At 31.2% G+C, this 16,360-nt stretch overlaps 1 protein-coding gene across 2 annotated transcripts in view; it reads left to right on the top strand.

The window, feature by feature from the left end:
* The window catches only part of LOC139526119 (AP-4 complex subunit epsilon-1-like), a 57,356-nt gene that overhangs the window by 18,624 nt on the left and 22,372 nt on the right, over window positions 1–16,360 (top strand). The window contains exons 1-7 of one of the 2 annotated variants that reach the window (XM_071321264.1): window positions 3,439–3,689; window positions 9,954–10,019; window positions 10,960–11,086; window positions 11,837–11,910; window positions 12,566–12,687; window positions 13,197–13,356; window positions 13,825–13,991. In XM_071321264.1, the coding sequence (XP_071177365.1) occupies window positions 3,525–3,689; window positions 9,954–10,019; window positions 10,960–11,086; window positions 11,837–11,910; window positions 12,566–12,687; window positions 13,197–13,356; window positions 13,825–13,991 (881 nt within the window). In that variant the 5' untranslated portion in view covers window positions 3,439–3,524. Of the gene's footprint in view, window positions 1–3,438; window positions 3,690–9,953; window positions 10,020–10,959; window positions 11,087–11,836; window positions 11,911–12,565; window positions 12,688–13,196; window positions 13,357–13,824; window positions 13,992–16,360 lie in introns of those variants that run through there. The other variant, XM_071321271.1, reaches the window with a different exon arrangement.

Raw genomic sequence — 16,360 nt, 5'->3', positions numbered from 1 at the left:
AAATGTGCGATAACTATAACATCTACCGAAAGAACAAACATTTGCCTCATTGTTCGTGAGTTCAAAAATTGTAGATTCTATAAAACCATCTCTACACAGTCGTTTTTCAAGCGGTAGCCATTTTGTCCAAGTTGATATTTCATTTGTCCAAGCAAATAATCAGAGTTTTTTTACCTGATATTTCAATAAGTAATTTATAATTTACCAAAACAAAAGTTAGATACATGAAAAGTACATAAAATCTAAATTCTTTTTTTATTAACTGCATGTTTGGGTCTTACAGGAATAAAATGCTACGAAACATTACAAAACGGTAGCCATTTTGTCCAAACGTCGAAAAACGTCGAAAAATCCAAACAAACGCTTTTTTTTCGACGTAACATGTGCGAAATTTGTTCCATCGTATATTCCAGATACTTAAAATGAATCGCGTTGTGAAATTTAAAAAAACAAATGTTGGTTGTCGAAAAAAAAACCACTGTGCATGTTGTGCATGAAACGGACGTAACTGAAGACTTATCGCAAACAGCAACAAAAACAGTTTCATTGAATTAATGCAACCCCGTATATTATACGGATGATTAAGGAGAAGATTAGTACATTTTAAATGCAAGCAACTTCAAATGACTGGGAAAATAATTTTCAAGATCGGGTTATAGTAATTTTATTGTATTTCGACAAGTAATGTGTCAAGCAAATTTTTTATACAATTCAATTCAAATTAATCAAGGGTAAATATGTTTTTATTTACTTGCAGAGTATCGGATAAATTTGTATTAGGGTTGAATCAAGATATGAAAAATTTACAATGACAGATGATATGCACCATGCAATTTTAGCACCCTGCGATTAAAGTTTTGTTATAATTCATTTATTGAATACCGTATACTTCTGTCCCATTTTTCCTTCCTTCAAGTTCATTACTTACGACAATACAACATTTTAAGGTGAATTAAGGGTAAAAATTATTTAATCGATTTCCACAACTTGAGGTAAATAAATTCATGGTAAATAGACATCACAAAATTAATACAGACAGATTTAGAATCAACCAACTACATAAGAAAAAGCAAATGAAACCTACAAATTGAGTAAATGTACGTCAAAAGTTTCAGAAAACTCTCTTTGACGTCGTGGTGGTGTAACGTCGTGTTGTAGGAACATGGTGCGCAACGTTACTGGAAAACTGGGAAACCAAATGGCAGATGAAACTTTAAACTCCACCCAAAAAAAATGCACCGTCATCCGCATTAGCACCAACAGTAAATAAAAAAAATACATACTATAAATTACATGGCCTAATCTAACTTATCTTTAAAACCTCTTTGTGTAGGAAATATATTTTCATATGTATATAGAACAGGTTCTCTATTTATATACAGTGTTGCTTCTCCTTCCACCATTGGACATCTAATCATATTTACATGCTCAGCTCAAGTGCTCTCTATATACAGTGATGTTGCTCCCTCCATCATTCTACATCTGATGTTGGCATATTTACAGTATAGAAATTGAACTGATCTTCATTGAAGGACATTATCCGATTTTTGACCAAATATGGAGATGTAAAACGGAGTAAGAAAAATCGAAAATTTAAAAACTTTTAACTGGACAAGAAAAGAAAAAGGAAAATAACAATGATGGGAAATTTTATGTTGTGCCAATAAGACCAAAAACATTTTCTAAGTAAACGACCAAAAAATGAAAGAACAGAAAAACTATTAACACTCTGGTTTTAACATAAAGTACATTATTTGTATAACGTTAGTCATTGATGTAATAAATAAGTATATGAAATATTAATCATTTAATTTGTATTTGTTAGTAAAAACTTATTAACAAAAAGAAGAAATCTATACAAAACAAGAAAGGATCGTATGATAATATGCAATCACAAAATAAAAGTAAACTCATGTACAAATTTTTAATATTTCGACTTTAACATAAAAATGTTGCACATTAAAATATAAAATATATTAACTTAAATTTATTTTATCGTTATTATATTGTATAATATCACTCTTTTTCTAAGTTGGTAGTTTTGTTTTTGTTTTTGTTTTTGTTTTTTTAGGGGGGGGCCGGGGGGGGGTGTGTTCCGGGTGGTGAAAAGAACCACCCTCTCCCTGGGCAAGAAAGTTTGGCAAACTAAGGTAGCTACATAATGTACCATTTGATTTTAGGGGTTGGGGGCTAGGATGAAATTTGAAAATACGGGGCAGGAGTTTTGAGTAAAAAAAGGCAAGATGCCATTTTCTGTAAAAAAAAATCGGACCGAATAGAATGAAAAATAAAAAGGCAGGACAGAGATAAAACAACTAAAAAATTTAGGTCAACATTTTTCATCCCCTCCAAAAAAAATGTATATTATATACACGAATGCAGTTCATTTATTTAATAAACTGTCTGAATTAATAGTAGATAGTAAGGACAAGAGATGATAAATCAAAATTAATTGATATACTAGATAGGCTCAGAGACATAGAATTATATGTCTCTGAAAGGCTTAACAAAACAAAAATAGGTATCAGGAATTGCAGGATATTCTATTAATAGCCGACTTATAGAATGATTGCACGGTATTTTTTTCCAAAACATGTGATACAAGTGGAAAATATCAATGTATTTTTTCAATCATTGATATTAATAACCTAAAAAGTTGAAATAATATGCATTTTGTCCTTAAAACTGGGAAAAATCACAAATCTACAAAAATTGACTGCATGGTAAATTTGACACAAAAAAGCGTCAAAATATGATAAAACATTCTTATATTAACACCTAGGCTATAGTCTTTTTAGTTTAATTTATTCAGATTGGTCCACTTCATCTTTATTGAAAGTATGAAAAACATTTAATGTCGGAACTGTGATTTTTTTCACGATAAATGCCCCAAAATAGGTGAAAATTGAAAGAAAATGGGAAAATCATTCTACTTGGGTCTTTTCAAAGCGCCGTAGCAAAAAAAAGTTATGCACCGCCATATGCCATGATTTTTCTTCACCAATTATTTTTTCACAGTCCTATAAACCCAAAATTTAGATTAAAAAAAAAAGTTTAATTCTAGAAATGTTTGGATCCTCAGGGGCAGTATGCATAAAGCTACCTAAATTTAGACTAGTTTGTTCCAAATTTTTCTACATGCTTTACGAAAAATTAGTACTACGATCAGATATCTTAACTCAAGTTAATTAAGTAGTGGTTTTGTGCATATCAACCCAGGGGTGTACATCCTTGAACTGTTGAAGGGATAAAGAACATATATGCGTTATTATTAGAAAGAAAACCAGCACTGTTTTATATAGATTTAGATAATCGTTATAATACCTGTGAACGCGATCGGGACCCAAGTTTAAAAATTCAATAAGGTTAGGTTGTGGTTACTACCATTTTAAATTGCTAGTATTTGTTCTTGTTATATTACAAATGATTCATCAATGGAACAAGCTTGCTATAACCTAAATCATTTTTCTACTTCGGAACTAAAAAAAAAATTACTGTAATAGTAAGACAAGAGAGGTGCCGAAATGTCAGATGTTGTAGAGAAAACTATTGCAGCTTTACCTAAAATATTTGGTGAAAACTTGTTAGGAGGAATTGGTCAAGGTGTTCAAAGTCCAAAATATTTATCAGGACTTGGTCGGTGTTTTCAGACATTTGTTCGTCTGTTACATAAATCTAAAACGAAAAATGTAAGTTGGCAAAAAAATTTGTTGTTGTGATTTGATGACTTTTAATTATTAAGTTACAGTAATTATGTTGTATTACTTTTAATTGGTATTTACAAACCAAGTTTGGTATTGTTGTTATTTGTTTGAAAATCATGATTGTTGTTATAACTAGCTTTGATGTAAAGTAAACTACATGTAGTTAGCTTGGTATGAGTAAAATAATGAAATTTTAAATGAAAAACATGAAAGATAATTGTTTTTAACAGCTTGGCCCCTTTGATCTCATGTTTGCTGGACACATATGTTACATGTATATAAGATGATTGATTATGACCGTCATGCATTTAATTACTCCTAAGCTATGGTGGTGTACAAGTGTATTTCATGTGAAAGAGAGGTCCGACCTCGACAGCATGCAATTTTGTGTGATGTATGTGAAAGAAAACAGCACAGACTATGTGGCACTGGTAAGTTATTATTATTCCATAAAAATTGGAAATAGTATGATAGCCTGCATTCAATTATTATTATTTATTATTTTTACATTGATTATTTCTGGATTTTTTACTGCCATAGAAATACTATAAAACTTTATCATTATTACATTATATAAATCATTATTATTGAAGATTTTAATATTTAAAATTCAATAATTTTATAGTATAAATTTTATTTTGAATATAAAATTGAAGATGTGGTATGATTGTCAACATGGCCAATGAGACAACTCTCCACAAGAGACCAAACTAGCCCACATTTTATTATTATTTATGATGTTAAATATCTTTATTCATAGTTTACAATATTTTGCAAAGCTTACTTAGTATAAAAATTTCAGGCATAACACTTCAAGCTTACAATGATGCCAAGCTAGGTAATGGATTGCAGTTTATATGCAGATCTTGTGAAAAATGCAATAGGCATGATAGGCCAGCAGAAGAGACCGCATCACAACCAGCCCAGCCAGTAAATGATACTTTTAAATTTGGTCGCCAAAATTCTGCTGACATGTAAGTATTGTTAGTTAAACAAGTTCAAATGATTGTTTAAAATAAATTTAAAATGATAGAGATTATGTAACAAGGATATATATACAATATATAAAGATAAATGAATTATCAATTTTCAACATTAGCTTAGATCATGTAGATACAGTCTCTTATATATCATGTATATTGTAATGCATTACATGTATTAGATAAATTTGCAGTTATGTTCCAAATTTTTTGCTGAAATGGGATTTGATATACCAATAGAGATACATGTTATCACCATTTATAGAATCATATGTTCCATTTAATATACATACTCAATTTTTTATTAATGCAGATCCCTGAATGCAGAACTTGACCTGCCTGACGAGATATTAGAAGATGACAACATTATCCACTACAAAGTTTTGGAGAAGGGCAGCAAACGTGGCGGACGTCTGTTGACTGCAAGTAATGGATACACCTTTGGAGTAAAGGTAGATTTTTAGTAATATAAGACATTTATTGTATGTTAATTCTGTTGTTATCAGAACAATATTAAAACTTGTTATTATTTGAAATTAAACGTAATCCTATTATTAAGGAAGCTTGCTTGTCATGTTTTGGAATTTTGGTCAGATTTTGGGAATTCTCTGATTTTATCCATTTGAATGCCTTAACAATTTTTCCCCGGTGACCCCCATTTTTCTGTTTAAAATTCTTTTAATGATAAACTGTCTGTAAAATTTTAATTATTTTTTAATAGTTTTTGAGGACTTAAACTTGTCAATGATAAAGCTATGAAAAATCAAGAGAGAACATTTTCACGCCAAAATTTCAATGGCTAATATCTCAAAAGCAAGCACAGTGACCAATATATTTTTTTTGCTTTTTTGATTCCTTTATTAATTCCCTACCAATATATGCTAGTGTTTTGAAAAGTTAATTATTTTGAAACTGAGAAGCCAACTCCCTTAATATACTTACATCTGTTTAACTACACTTAATATCCTTGGTAACAACTTTTTTTATTACAACTTATGATGTTTTTTTGCATCTTTTTTATTTAGATGTACATTTGCATAATTTTTTTTGACACCTTCTAAATTGACTTTTACTATAGAATTTAGTTGTAACTGCATACTACTTACTACTTGATGTAGTAATTAAAGGTTATTTCTTTGCTCCAAATACTTGATAATATAACAAAAAAATCATTATTGTTTTTGTCTTTGTTATAACTTGTGTATGCATGAAAATAACTTTTAACTTATTTTTATAGAAAGACTTAAAGAAGTCAACACTGTGGACCTGTAGTGTTCGGTCAGCTAAGATACGTTGCCATGCTACAGTAAGCCAAGTTGGCGATGTTTTTAGAGCTGGTATTCAGAATCACATCCACCCAGCTGACCTGGAATTACCAATTTATAAAGAAGTCGCAGCAAAGGTAAGTACATTTTAAAATTTAAAAAAAAATATATTGAAATTTTAGAGACTAGTATTTTAACATTTAAGGGATTTGGTCACTACATTTTAGGTGTAATACCACCAAATCATGATACGTCACATCCGGTTGTATACGAAAGTAGGTAGAAAAAAAATATTCCCTTGAATTTAACAGTTGTAGGTAATTAATCCTACATTTTATTGCAGTTAAACATTTCTGTGTCATAAACATATGTCTTTGGTATTTTAAAACACCATTATTTTTTATTTGGGATTTCTATAGAATATTTTGTAATCTTGAGGTTACATGGTGACTAAACCTTGTACAAAAATAAAATAAGGGGAGAAATTTGATTGGTTAACTTCCAATGATGGTTATTTTCTTATATGCAATGAAATGTGATGTGATTTTTTTTTCTAAAGTACTGGACAGGATAAAATTTTACTCATGCCAAGTATACTTTATTTGAAACAAAGATAAATTCTGCACATTCTTTTGAAAAGTGCAAATTTAACAAAGACTAATAGGGGAAAATCAATGGTGGTATTACACCTTAAGATGATTGCCAGTGAGACAGTTCAAATATGTTATTGAGCACTGAAATGGCTAACACATATTTTCATTATTTTAAATAAGTGTAATCTATTAAATGATATATATAGCATATTAATTGTAAGATATGTTTTAGGTTAAGCAACAGGTTGCAGATAATCCACAAGTGAGAGCTATGGATGTGGTGACAGCTATAATTACAAGGGATATCCCAGTAGACCTACACTTTCTAGCACCAAAGCAGATGCAGATGAAGAGAACAGCCAACAAACACAGATTAGCCAACCGATCAAGTCAAACCAGTTAGATTTAATATTTAATGACAGTTGTGATAGTGATTTGAATTTAAGACATTTGTTCCTAAATCAACTATTTATTAAATATAAGATAGTATTGGTGTGTGTATGGTGTATGATGTGTTGTTTCATTTTTTTAAATGACAAAGTGCACAGGGAATATTGTACAATAAGTACCCTTAACATTTTAGCGAGCTCAAATTTTATAAAGTACTTGCTGTTAACATTTTAGTGCTGTCAAATGAATAATTTCATTACGGTAGTTGAATAATTGTGTAAGTTTGAGATAATGAATTAGTTATGCTAATTATTTTAGTGCTCTTTTCTATTTGGAAAATTGCATGATTGTGTGAGCTTAAGTTTATTATCATTGATCATGATATTTACGATTGTTTAGAATAATCATGATTATTGTTGGAATGTATGATATCATATTGAATAAAAATAAATTGTAAAGATAATTTTAGTTCTTTGCCTCCATAATGTACCTACAAGCAAGGAGGTTATATTAGAAGGAGAGAGGACGAAAGACGATAATTACACATAAAATGTTACCGCCTTTTCTGTAAGTGGGTGTTAATTAATTGAGATCGACTCTGTCACAGAGGGAGATTTTGTCCTAATTACATACACGAGTAAGAACGGAAACACCCGAGGTGTCATAAACTGACCGGATATACAATTATTGAAATGTTAATCAGATTTTTTGTGATATTTTTTATTAAGTAATTAAAAAGTAAAATTTTATGTTAAAAGTAAACTTATTACCAATAGAAATAAAACGAATATCCGTCTCATTGCCGTCAATGTTAATATCAACAGTCATAACAGAAAGTCACTCTGTCACTTTTACGTTGTTCCCGATAAATTTCTCTATGTTTCAATTGCAAATATTCCTTCCGGTCGTTACCGGTCACCGTAACTAAAGTACTTTGCATATTCGTATATTTTCTATGATTATTACCTGCCAATTCTCATAAGCAGAAATTGACAGGTGAAACGAAAATCTTTGTTTAAAGCAATGTAGTGTTGAATAAAAATCGCTCACTAACTTTCCTTTAAACCCTCATAACTTTGTCATTTCTTTATCTTTTTTCACCGTAGACAGACGGTTGATTTTGAAATTGCGCGTCAAATCTTTTTCCAAATCATAAACACCTATGCACTGCACTGTAACTAAAAATACACCTGAACTTTAATGACCCAGTCACTGATAACAATCACGTGACATGTGCGATTTATCGTATAGCCCGAACTGCGCGCGGTAACAGCCCGGTACATCAGAGGGCCATGTCAAGTGGGTGATAAACATGTCGGTTTCTTTATAATTTTATCATTTTTCTCTGATCGAACTGCTATCCTGGGGATGCTAATTTTGTATCAAGCAGAGTGTTCACTCTCCTTCTAATATAACCTCCTTGCTACAAGTTTCTTAACATGTTGAAATAAATATATTAACTGATAGCTGTAATACAACACCAATTTTAAGCATATACATATTTATGTGTTGGTACTTTCAATTTTCTTTACACATTGGAACAACTGCTTTGTAGATACTTATAGCTGAAATGCAACACCATGATGACATTATAAACATGTGCTATTGTCCTTGTTTTAGTGTTATTCATTGTTGTCTCTCCAATGTCATTGTGACGAGTTTGATACTCTTTTGGTATCTTCCTCCTTTAACAATTCTTAGATATATGAACTTTGGCTTGATCATCATGACTATATTCATTATCTATTACGAAAAACAATTAATAAAACACTAAAAACACAGTTTTGGTTTTTAGAATGTGACTTTATTTTTAAATGGTTAAAACCATGAAAAAATATTCAACACAAAACCATTAAAGATGGTACCTGAAAGTTTATTTTAGACACAATGTGGTCTGTCTCCAATGAAAACATTTTAAAATTAAACAAATTATTTATAACTCCTTGCTTAAGATGATACAGATGCTAGGATGCATTAAATGTATATTTTTGCCCGAAGAAACCTTTTCCTTGCAATGCATCTAGAAGGTATCGTCAGCAGTAGAAATGTTTGACAAAACATGTTCTACATATAAGTTAATGCTGAATTGTATACACCTTTCACCAGTCAGAAGCCTGTTGTTCAGTGGTTGTCATTTGTTGGTGTGGTTAATAGGTGTTTGTCATTATTGTTTTAAATATAGACATGACTGTTGGTTTTCCTGTTTGAAAGGTTTTACACTAATCATTTTGGCACCCTTTATAGCTGTTCGGTGTGAGTCAAAGGATTGGTATTGAAGGCAGTATTTTGACCTATAACTGTTACGTTTTTATGCATTATGACATTGATGGAGAGTTGTCCCATTGGCAATCATACCACATCTTCTTATTATACATGTATACACATGGTTAACATGGAAGAATCAATCAGTTGACCACTTATAGGAGTTTATGCTCTTGAAAGACATGCAAGCTCTCATGAGCTAAGAACAATCTTGTATGTTGATTTATATCTATTTTTGGCATTTTTGTCATATCTATTAGAAACTTTTAGAAGCACAAAAAGATTACCAAAAATAAGATCTACAAGTAAGTGAAAATGGCCTTATTGTCACACTAGTTTTCATTGCCACTTTTTTTATATGGAAGGTAACAGTTTATGATAAAAAAAAAATCATAAAATGTAATCAGTAAAAAATATCATCCACACAATACCTATAAAAATGCCACTAAATCAGATCTTCAAGTACGCAAAGTTTACTATATGAAAAATTAATTTCAAAATGGCATTTTTTACAAGTTGAGGGATTCAGCCTCAAGGGTATTTTGAATGAAATGATAATTCTCATGGTCTTATTTTCACATGATCACACTGGAAAAGCATTGATTTGAAGATTATTTTTTTTAAATTTCAGACCAAAAGTTTGATTACAAATTAGTTTACAGTAGCTCTAAATCATGTCAATACAGCACACTTTTGCCAGACACAAATCTCCAGTTCTTTCATATTGATAATTTTATGAATGTAAATGTACCATTTCAGGAAGAAGACCACTTTATTAAGACACAAATCACAGAAATCAAAGAGCAATTTAAATCAACCAGAAGGGTAATTATACACAGGTCATTTTCTTCAGTTATCATAACCATTACACATCAAGTTTTTAAAAGTGGGATTGCAATTTGTTGTGTCTTAACTTTATTGTTACATTATATGTATATGATTACATTAGATGTATGTTTCATTATAACAGTTATTCTGATTGGCTTACTGCAATCTCGCATTAATCCTTAATCAACCTCATTTCAAAATGAATTGTAACATTCATGTTGACATGTGCTTCTATAATCAAGTGTACAGGTAAATAAAAGAAAAACACTTGATAGTAATTGTGTTTTCATGTTCATAGAGAAAAAATGTAATTAGGTATAAGTATTGAATGCTTCATTTAGTAATTTCATAGGGTTGTAAAAGTGCACATTTTAAGAATGAAGCGCTTCCGCACTTCATACAAAATGTACATCTGTCAACGCTTTTACATCCCAATGAATTTATAAAAAGAAGCATTCAATTTTTAAATAGTTTTCAATCTTTGACCAATCTATCAGAGAAAAGGAAACCAACCATCTGTTTTGTATATCTTTAATTTATTTCACAACAAAACTACAAAGGTCTTTAATTGTTAGATGGCTGCATAACATTCAGTGGCTTATATGACATGCATGCTTGTATTCAGGACAAAAAAAATTTTATGATCATGTTTCTTTTACACTTATCATAGCGGAATATATTTGTATCATGCTATCTGTTATAAAGGTACTAGATGACCTGATGCCCTACATAGAGACATAATTATGATTTTGAGTTGTCCAGTTTTTGCTCTAGATACTGCATGCTTGGGAGACTGTACTCTTATTTGTTGTATGATTAGTACTTATAACTTAACCATAAAAACTGCTTCAAATTTAAAAGATTCAAATGACTTTAATAACAAATGATAGAGGGATTTGAAAAAAATTATAATTATAAACATTTTGTATATTTTTAGGACCAAGAGAAAGATCTGTTATTTATATGTGTGTACTGTCACATGATGGGGTATGATGTTAACTTTGCCAAAGTAAAGGCATTAATGATGCTTTCTGGATCTATTGAGGCAATGGATTCAAAAATAGGTATAGTTAATATATGAGAAGACATTTGTTTAATGCTTTGAATGTTATACTGCATATACAATGATAAGTTATGTTTCTGACACTAAGATTGTTTAAACCGCCTATATAAGTCAAATTCTAATGCAACAACGTTTGTAACGTTCATTTTGATTGAATAACGTCACTTTCTTACATGGCATCAATTGACAATTGATGCTATGGGACGTACACGCAAGCGCAGACGGCATATGACAGATTTTAAATACATGTTTTAACGTTATTTTCTGTCAGTTTCATTAGAATGGAGATAACAATATTGTATTTTAAGCTCCGACAGCATCAATTGGGGATTTGAATGTCGCAAATACCCGTTTACTGTCTCCGCTAACGCGTCGCCAGTAAACTTAATTTGCGACCATCAAATCCCCAATTGATGCCGTCGGAGATTAAAATACAATACAGTTATCTCCTAAATGTTGCATATATATGTACTGCTGTTGATAGTTTGGAAGTTTTAAACATAAATCAAACAGAGATATACCGATAACATCTTATCAAAAATAACACCTAAACCATAGGAAAGGAGAAAAATAATAATTAGAAGCATAAACCCAACAAGATGACACTACAATCCTTGAGCATGGTCTTTCTCCTACAAGAATGTTTATTTATAAATCAACTTAATACTAGTTCAAAAATGTGCTAAAATAAGTCGTAGATAAGAAAAAAATTGAATGGTAGAAATGAAAATAATAAATTGTATATTTTCAGGATGGGTAACTGCTAATCTGCTGATTACGAGAAATGATGACACTTCAATACTGGCTACATCTTCAATGGTCAAGGTAAATAAACATGTATAATGAATTATAGTCCTAAAAGGTAGATACATGGTCATATTCATCAGAAATTCATATGATTGAAAGATGTTGGGTGTTCTGAAATAAGACAGCAACCCTATAACATGAAGGGAAAAAAATGACTCTAACAATAGACCGTTGTTTTACAATCTTTTAAGTTCTTTATTAATCACTCAATTCTAGGAAATTAGTAAATTAATCTAATACAAACTATAAAATAATCCAATATCTACCATCAATAGAGATTTCCCTCTGTGACCATCAAAAAAAGGCTTCTTAAGATAGGACAAAAGACATTCATTAAAGGGATTCTTGACTTTTACTCTTACTTGTTGACTTGGATGGAGAGTTGTCTCATTGGCACTCATACCACATCTTTTTATATCTTATTAGGACATGCGCATTAATGTATGGTGGGATAAGGACTAGGTTTTGTTATCTCAATCCTCCTCTTGAAAGCTCGTAGCTTATAATAAAAATATGGAATAATGGCTTACACAAACACAAGTACAATTATAACAATGCTATTATATATTTTGAATAATCCTAGTATCATCTTATAAGGTTAACTATTTGTATGGCTATATACATGGCGAATATATTTTATTCATATGTATAAATCTTTTTCATTTCATTTTAGAATTTATTAAGTCCAAATTTATTGGAAGTGTGTAATGTGATGGCAACAGTGGCACATTTTACAATGCCTCATATAATAGATATTGTACTGCCATATTTACAGGAAACACAGAATCATCCAAGGTAATAGTTTTAGCTATCACACACAGTAGGCTCTTCTCTTGTATTTGGGGCCTTGGTGGCCAAGTGGTATTAGTAGCTACTACTGTAATCACTAGCCAGTCAACACTGAGGTTGTGAGTATGAACCCCGCTCGAGTGGATGCGCTCTACTCCAATCTTAATTGACTAGGATTGTGAGTTTTTCTATTGAAGGTCAGTGGTTTTCTCCAGGGACTCTGGCTTCCACCACCAATAAAAACTGGCTGCCATATGCACATTATAGCCCAAAAGTGTTGCTTAAAAGTGGTGCTAAAACACCAAAAATCAAACAAAATCAAATCCTGTAATGTAAAATGCCTTTTCAACAAGCTAAGGTACCTGTCATTTGAAATAGCTCTATATAATTAAAAATGTTTAAGTAGATAACAAAAGTTGTATGTGACATATTCATTGTTGAAACATTTGCAGCAATAAAGATCGGCCAGCTTCTATATTTTATTGCACCTCCATTCCTTTTCTTTGCAATTGCAGATCTCTTGTGAGAGCGAAGGCTGTCATGTGTATCTATATGTACTACCTTCAAGTTCCTGAACTATTTTTGTACGAAGAAGACAGCTTCTATAAGAGCTTGTGTGATCCAGATCCTAGTGTCATGGCTGCTGCATGTCATATATTTCATGAGCTTGTCAAAGTAAGTAGATAAAATATGTAAATTTTTATAAAAATGTGAAATTATTTTATATAAACAGATTGTTCATGAATAAACATGCACTCACATGGTGTACATAACTTCAGAATTAGGAGTACTGTGGATTCATTTATATTGAAGGGTAATAATGGTCATGGACCTTACATTTTAGTGGACAATTGATTCATGGTTTTGCCAAAGTCTGCATAAATTCTAATAGATTATCTATAATTTGTTTTCTTGATAACCAACAAAATTGGTATTCAATGTATAATAATGAATTTACAGTACATAGAATTCATATTTTGTCAATTTTTTTTGTATATAATGCTTAACCAACTTATAAATAAAATTAAAAGATTGTGATTTTGCCGTTTTGGGGCACTGTGGTAGTACTGACATTGTTTTAAAAAAAATATATAAACATTTTAATCAAGAAATTATTTGGAAAATTATTTTGATTTATTGTAGAAAGACAGAAAAAAGTATTTGAGTTTGGTCCCTGTTCTAGTCAACATTTTGCAACAGATCATAGAAAGAAAACTGCCCTCTACTTATGAATATCACAGTATCCCATCACCATGGTTACAAATCAAGATACTTAAAATCCTGGCATTATTAGGAGCTGACAATCAAAGGTAGAAATTTTGATTATATGTGGAAAAAATAATCTGATGATGAAATAAAATATATGTGAATAAGGCCACACCAATTTGATTAATAGTTCTTTGGATTTTCCCCCTCCTGTTTTGGAGAAATAGACTTTTCAATAAAAAAAAAAAATTACCGAATGCAAATTTTTTGGCCGCATGCCGCTCCAAATTTAGTTTATCTTGTGCATATATTGCTCCTATCGATTCAAATACAAGTGTTAATAATCGATTTGTTAATAGAAGGTCAAAAATCGGGATGCCAACATGAATTCGTGTCAGATATAAGACAAGTAGTTGTTAAATAAATTGAGAATGGAAATGGGGAATGTGTCAAAGAGACAACAACCCGACCATTGAAAAAACAACAGCAAAAGGTCACCAACAGGTCTTCAATGTAGCGAGAAATTCCCGCACAGGAAGGCGTCCTTCAGCTGGCCCCTAAACAAATATATACTAGTTCAGTGATAATGAATTAAAACACAGTTATATGAAATGAATTTCCTTTTACCTATGAAAACCTGTTCTAGAAGACAAAATAGAACCGTGATAACAACAGTACTCGTTAGAACCATTGTCATTCCCGATCATTGTTTCAACAGACATAGCCAGTTTAGTCTGAGATTAATCTGAAGTACAACAGCTCTTTAGACAGACAAGATATGGTGGTGTTGTCCAACAGCCCCAGCTTGTCAGGCAAAACAGCCTTTGGACGTCAGAGTAATCTTGGACTACAACAGACATAAATAGAGCTATCTGTCTTGGATGAAATTGATATTAAAATAACATGATTTAAAAAAACAATGACATGTAATCTTATTTTGATGAAAACCCATATCCCCTTGTTAGTCTATTGTCATGCACTCAGAACTCTTTTGTAATGGACAAATTAAGAGTTCCAATATTCGAAATCAGAGTGGTGGTGGCCTGCAAATAATAATAAGGCATGTATTATCGGTGCAACTACTTCCAGTATGAAATACATTTCAGGTTTCTGGGGCAAAAGGAAAATGTATTTTGCCGAATCAGAATAATGCATGTGAATGTGGTCTAAGGACCTATATATGTATTTTAAGGGAATGTTTCATTACACTGAGATCTACATGCATAGCAATATAACTATTTTACTCAAGATGTTGTTGAAATATTCACCTCACTCATTATGTTGATCCTATTATGGATAAATAGTTCCAACTAGATGCCAAGCAGCTAATAAACAATCACACCATATATGGAAACAACTTTATCAAAGATATTTCATATTTTTCAAGGGCATTTTTTTGAATATATACACATATCTTAATTAATTTTATTCCACACAATATATTTACCTACCATAATTCCTCTTGCTAAATTTTATCCGCTTTGCCTCCTTAATATATACACATGAGTATGTGAATTTAAATAAAAATTCACGCAGTTAAGGCTTATTTGAAGGAAATAGTCAAAATTATACTAAACCAAGGTGAACCAGAAAGTTGGGTATGATAAAAACTGTACTTCATACACAAATACATCAAATTATATGCATAACAGCATGTTTCTATTCCTTTTTTCTTTGAAGTTACCCAGTTTTAACATGTATATAAATTTCTAAATTGCACAATTTAAAAAAAAATATACCGCTCGCTCTCCTTGTAGAGCACCTGCCTCAACAAAACTCATTATTTTAGTGTATTTATTTAAAAAATGAGTTCCAAATTGCATATGAAGAGTGAAGGGCTAACTCACAGTTTTTACACTTTTAAAGCTGTCCGGTGTTTGTCTGTTCTTCCAATTCTTTTCCAAGTTTCTTTACTTTTTGCCCTGACCTGTTGGCCTGAAACGTTTTATGTTGGGGATCCTGATCCCGAAAACTTGGGTTTAAAAACATGAAATCCTGAGGTTGCGAATTGCTTGACATCCTGAAATTCGAAAAAAATAATTCCCCGATCCCAAAAGGATCAATCCCAAAATCGTGAGCTTTAAAACGCCTGATCCCAACATTTTTGCAAGCTGGGGTTTCCAGGTGTGTTGATAAGTTGTTATCCTAAGGCTATTTTTGTCTTATTTTTTCTGTAGACTTAGCTTGGTAACTCATAATTGTTTCTCAGTAACTCAATGTACGATGCTGTCCCATACTGAACCTTCTGACCTTGTTTGTTTACATTCAAATTTCAATGGCGTCAAAATCATGTGATTTCAAATTGTTCTACCCAATCAAATTGCTCTACTGTCAATTAGGGTTTTTTTCAGTCTGCGGCAATTATGTTATTCTTTGTGGGATATTGCTTTAAACTGGTTTGCAATAATTTGGGGTTTTATTCAACAGGAAACCTCATTTTTTGCCATCCCTTTCGACATCAATGGAATTTTTG

Source organism: Mytilus edulis, chromosome 1 (genome assembly GCF_963676685.1).
Source record: "Mytilus edulis chromosome 1, xbMytEdul2.2, whole genome shotgun sequence".
Lineage (NCBI taxonomy): Eukaryota > Metazoa > Mollusca > Bivalvia > Mytilida > Mytilidae > Mytilus > Mytilus edulis.
Note: the sequence above shows the minus strand (reverse complement) of the source record. Positions and strands in the feature narration are given on the sequence as shown.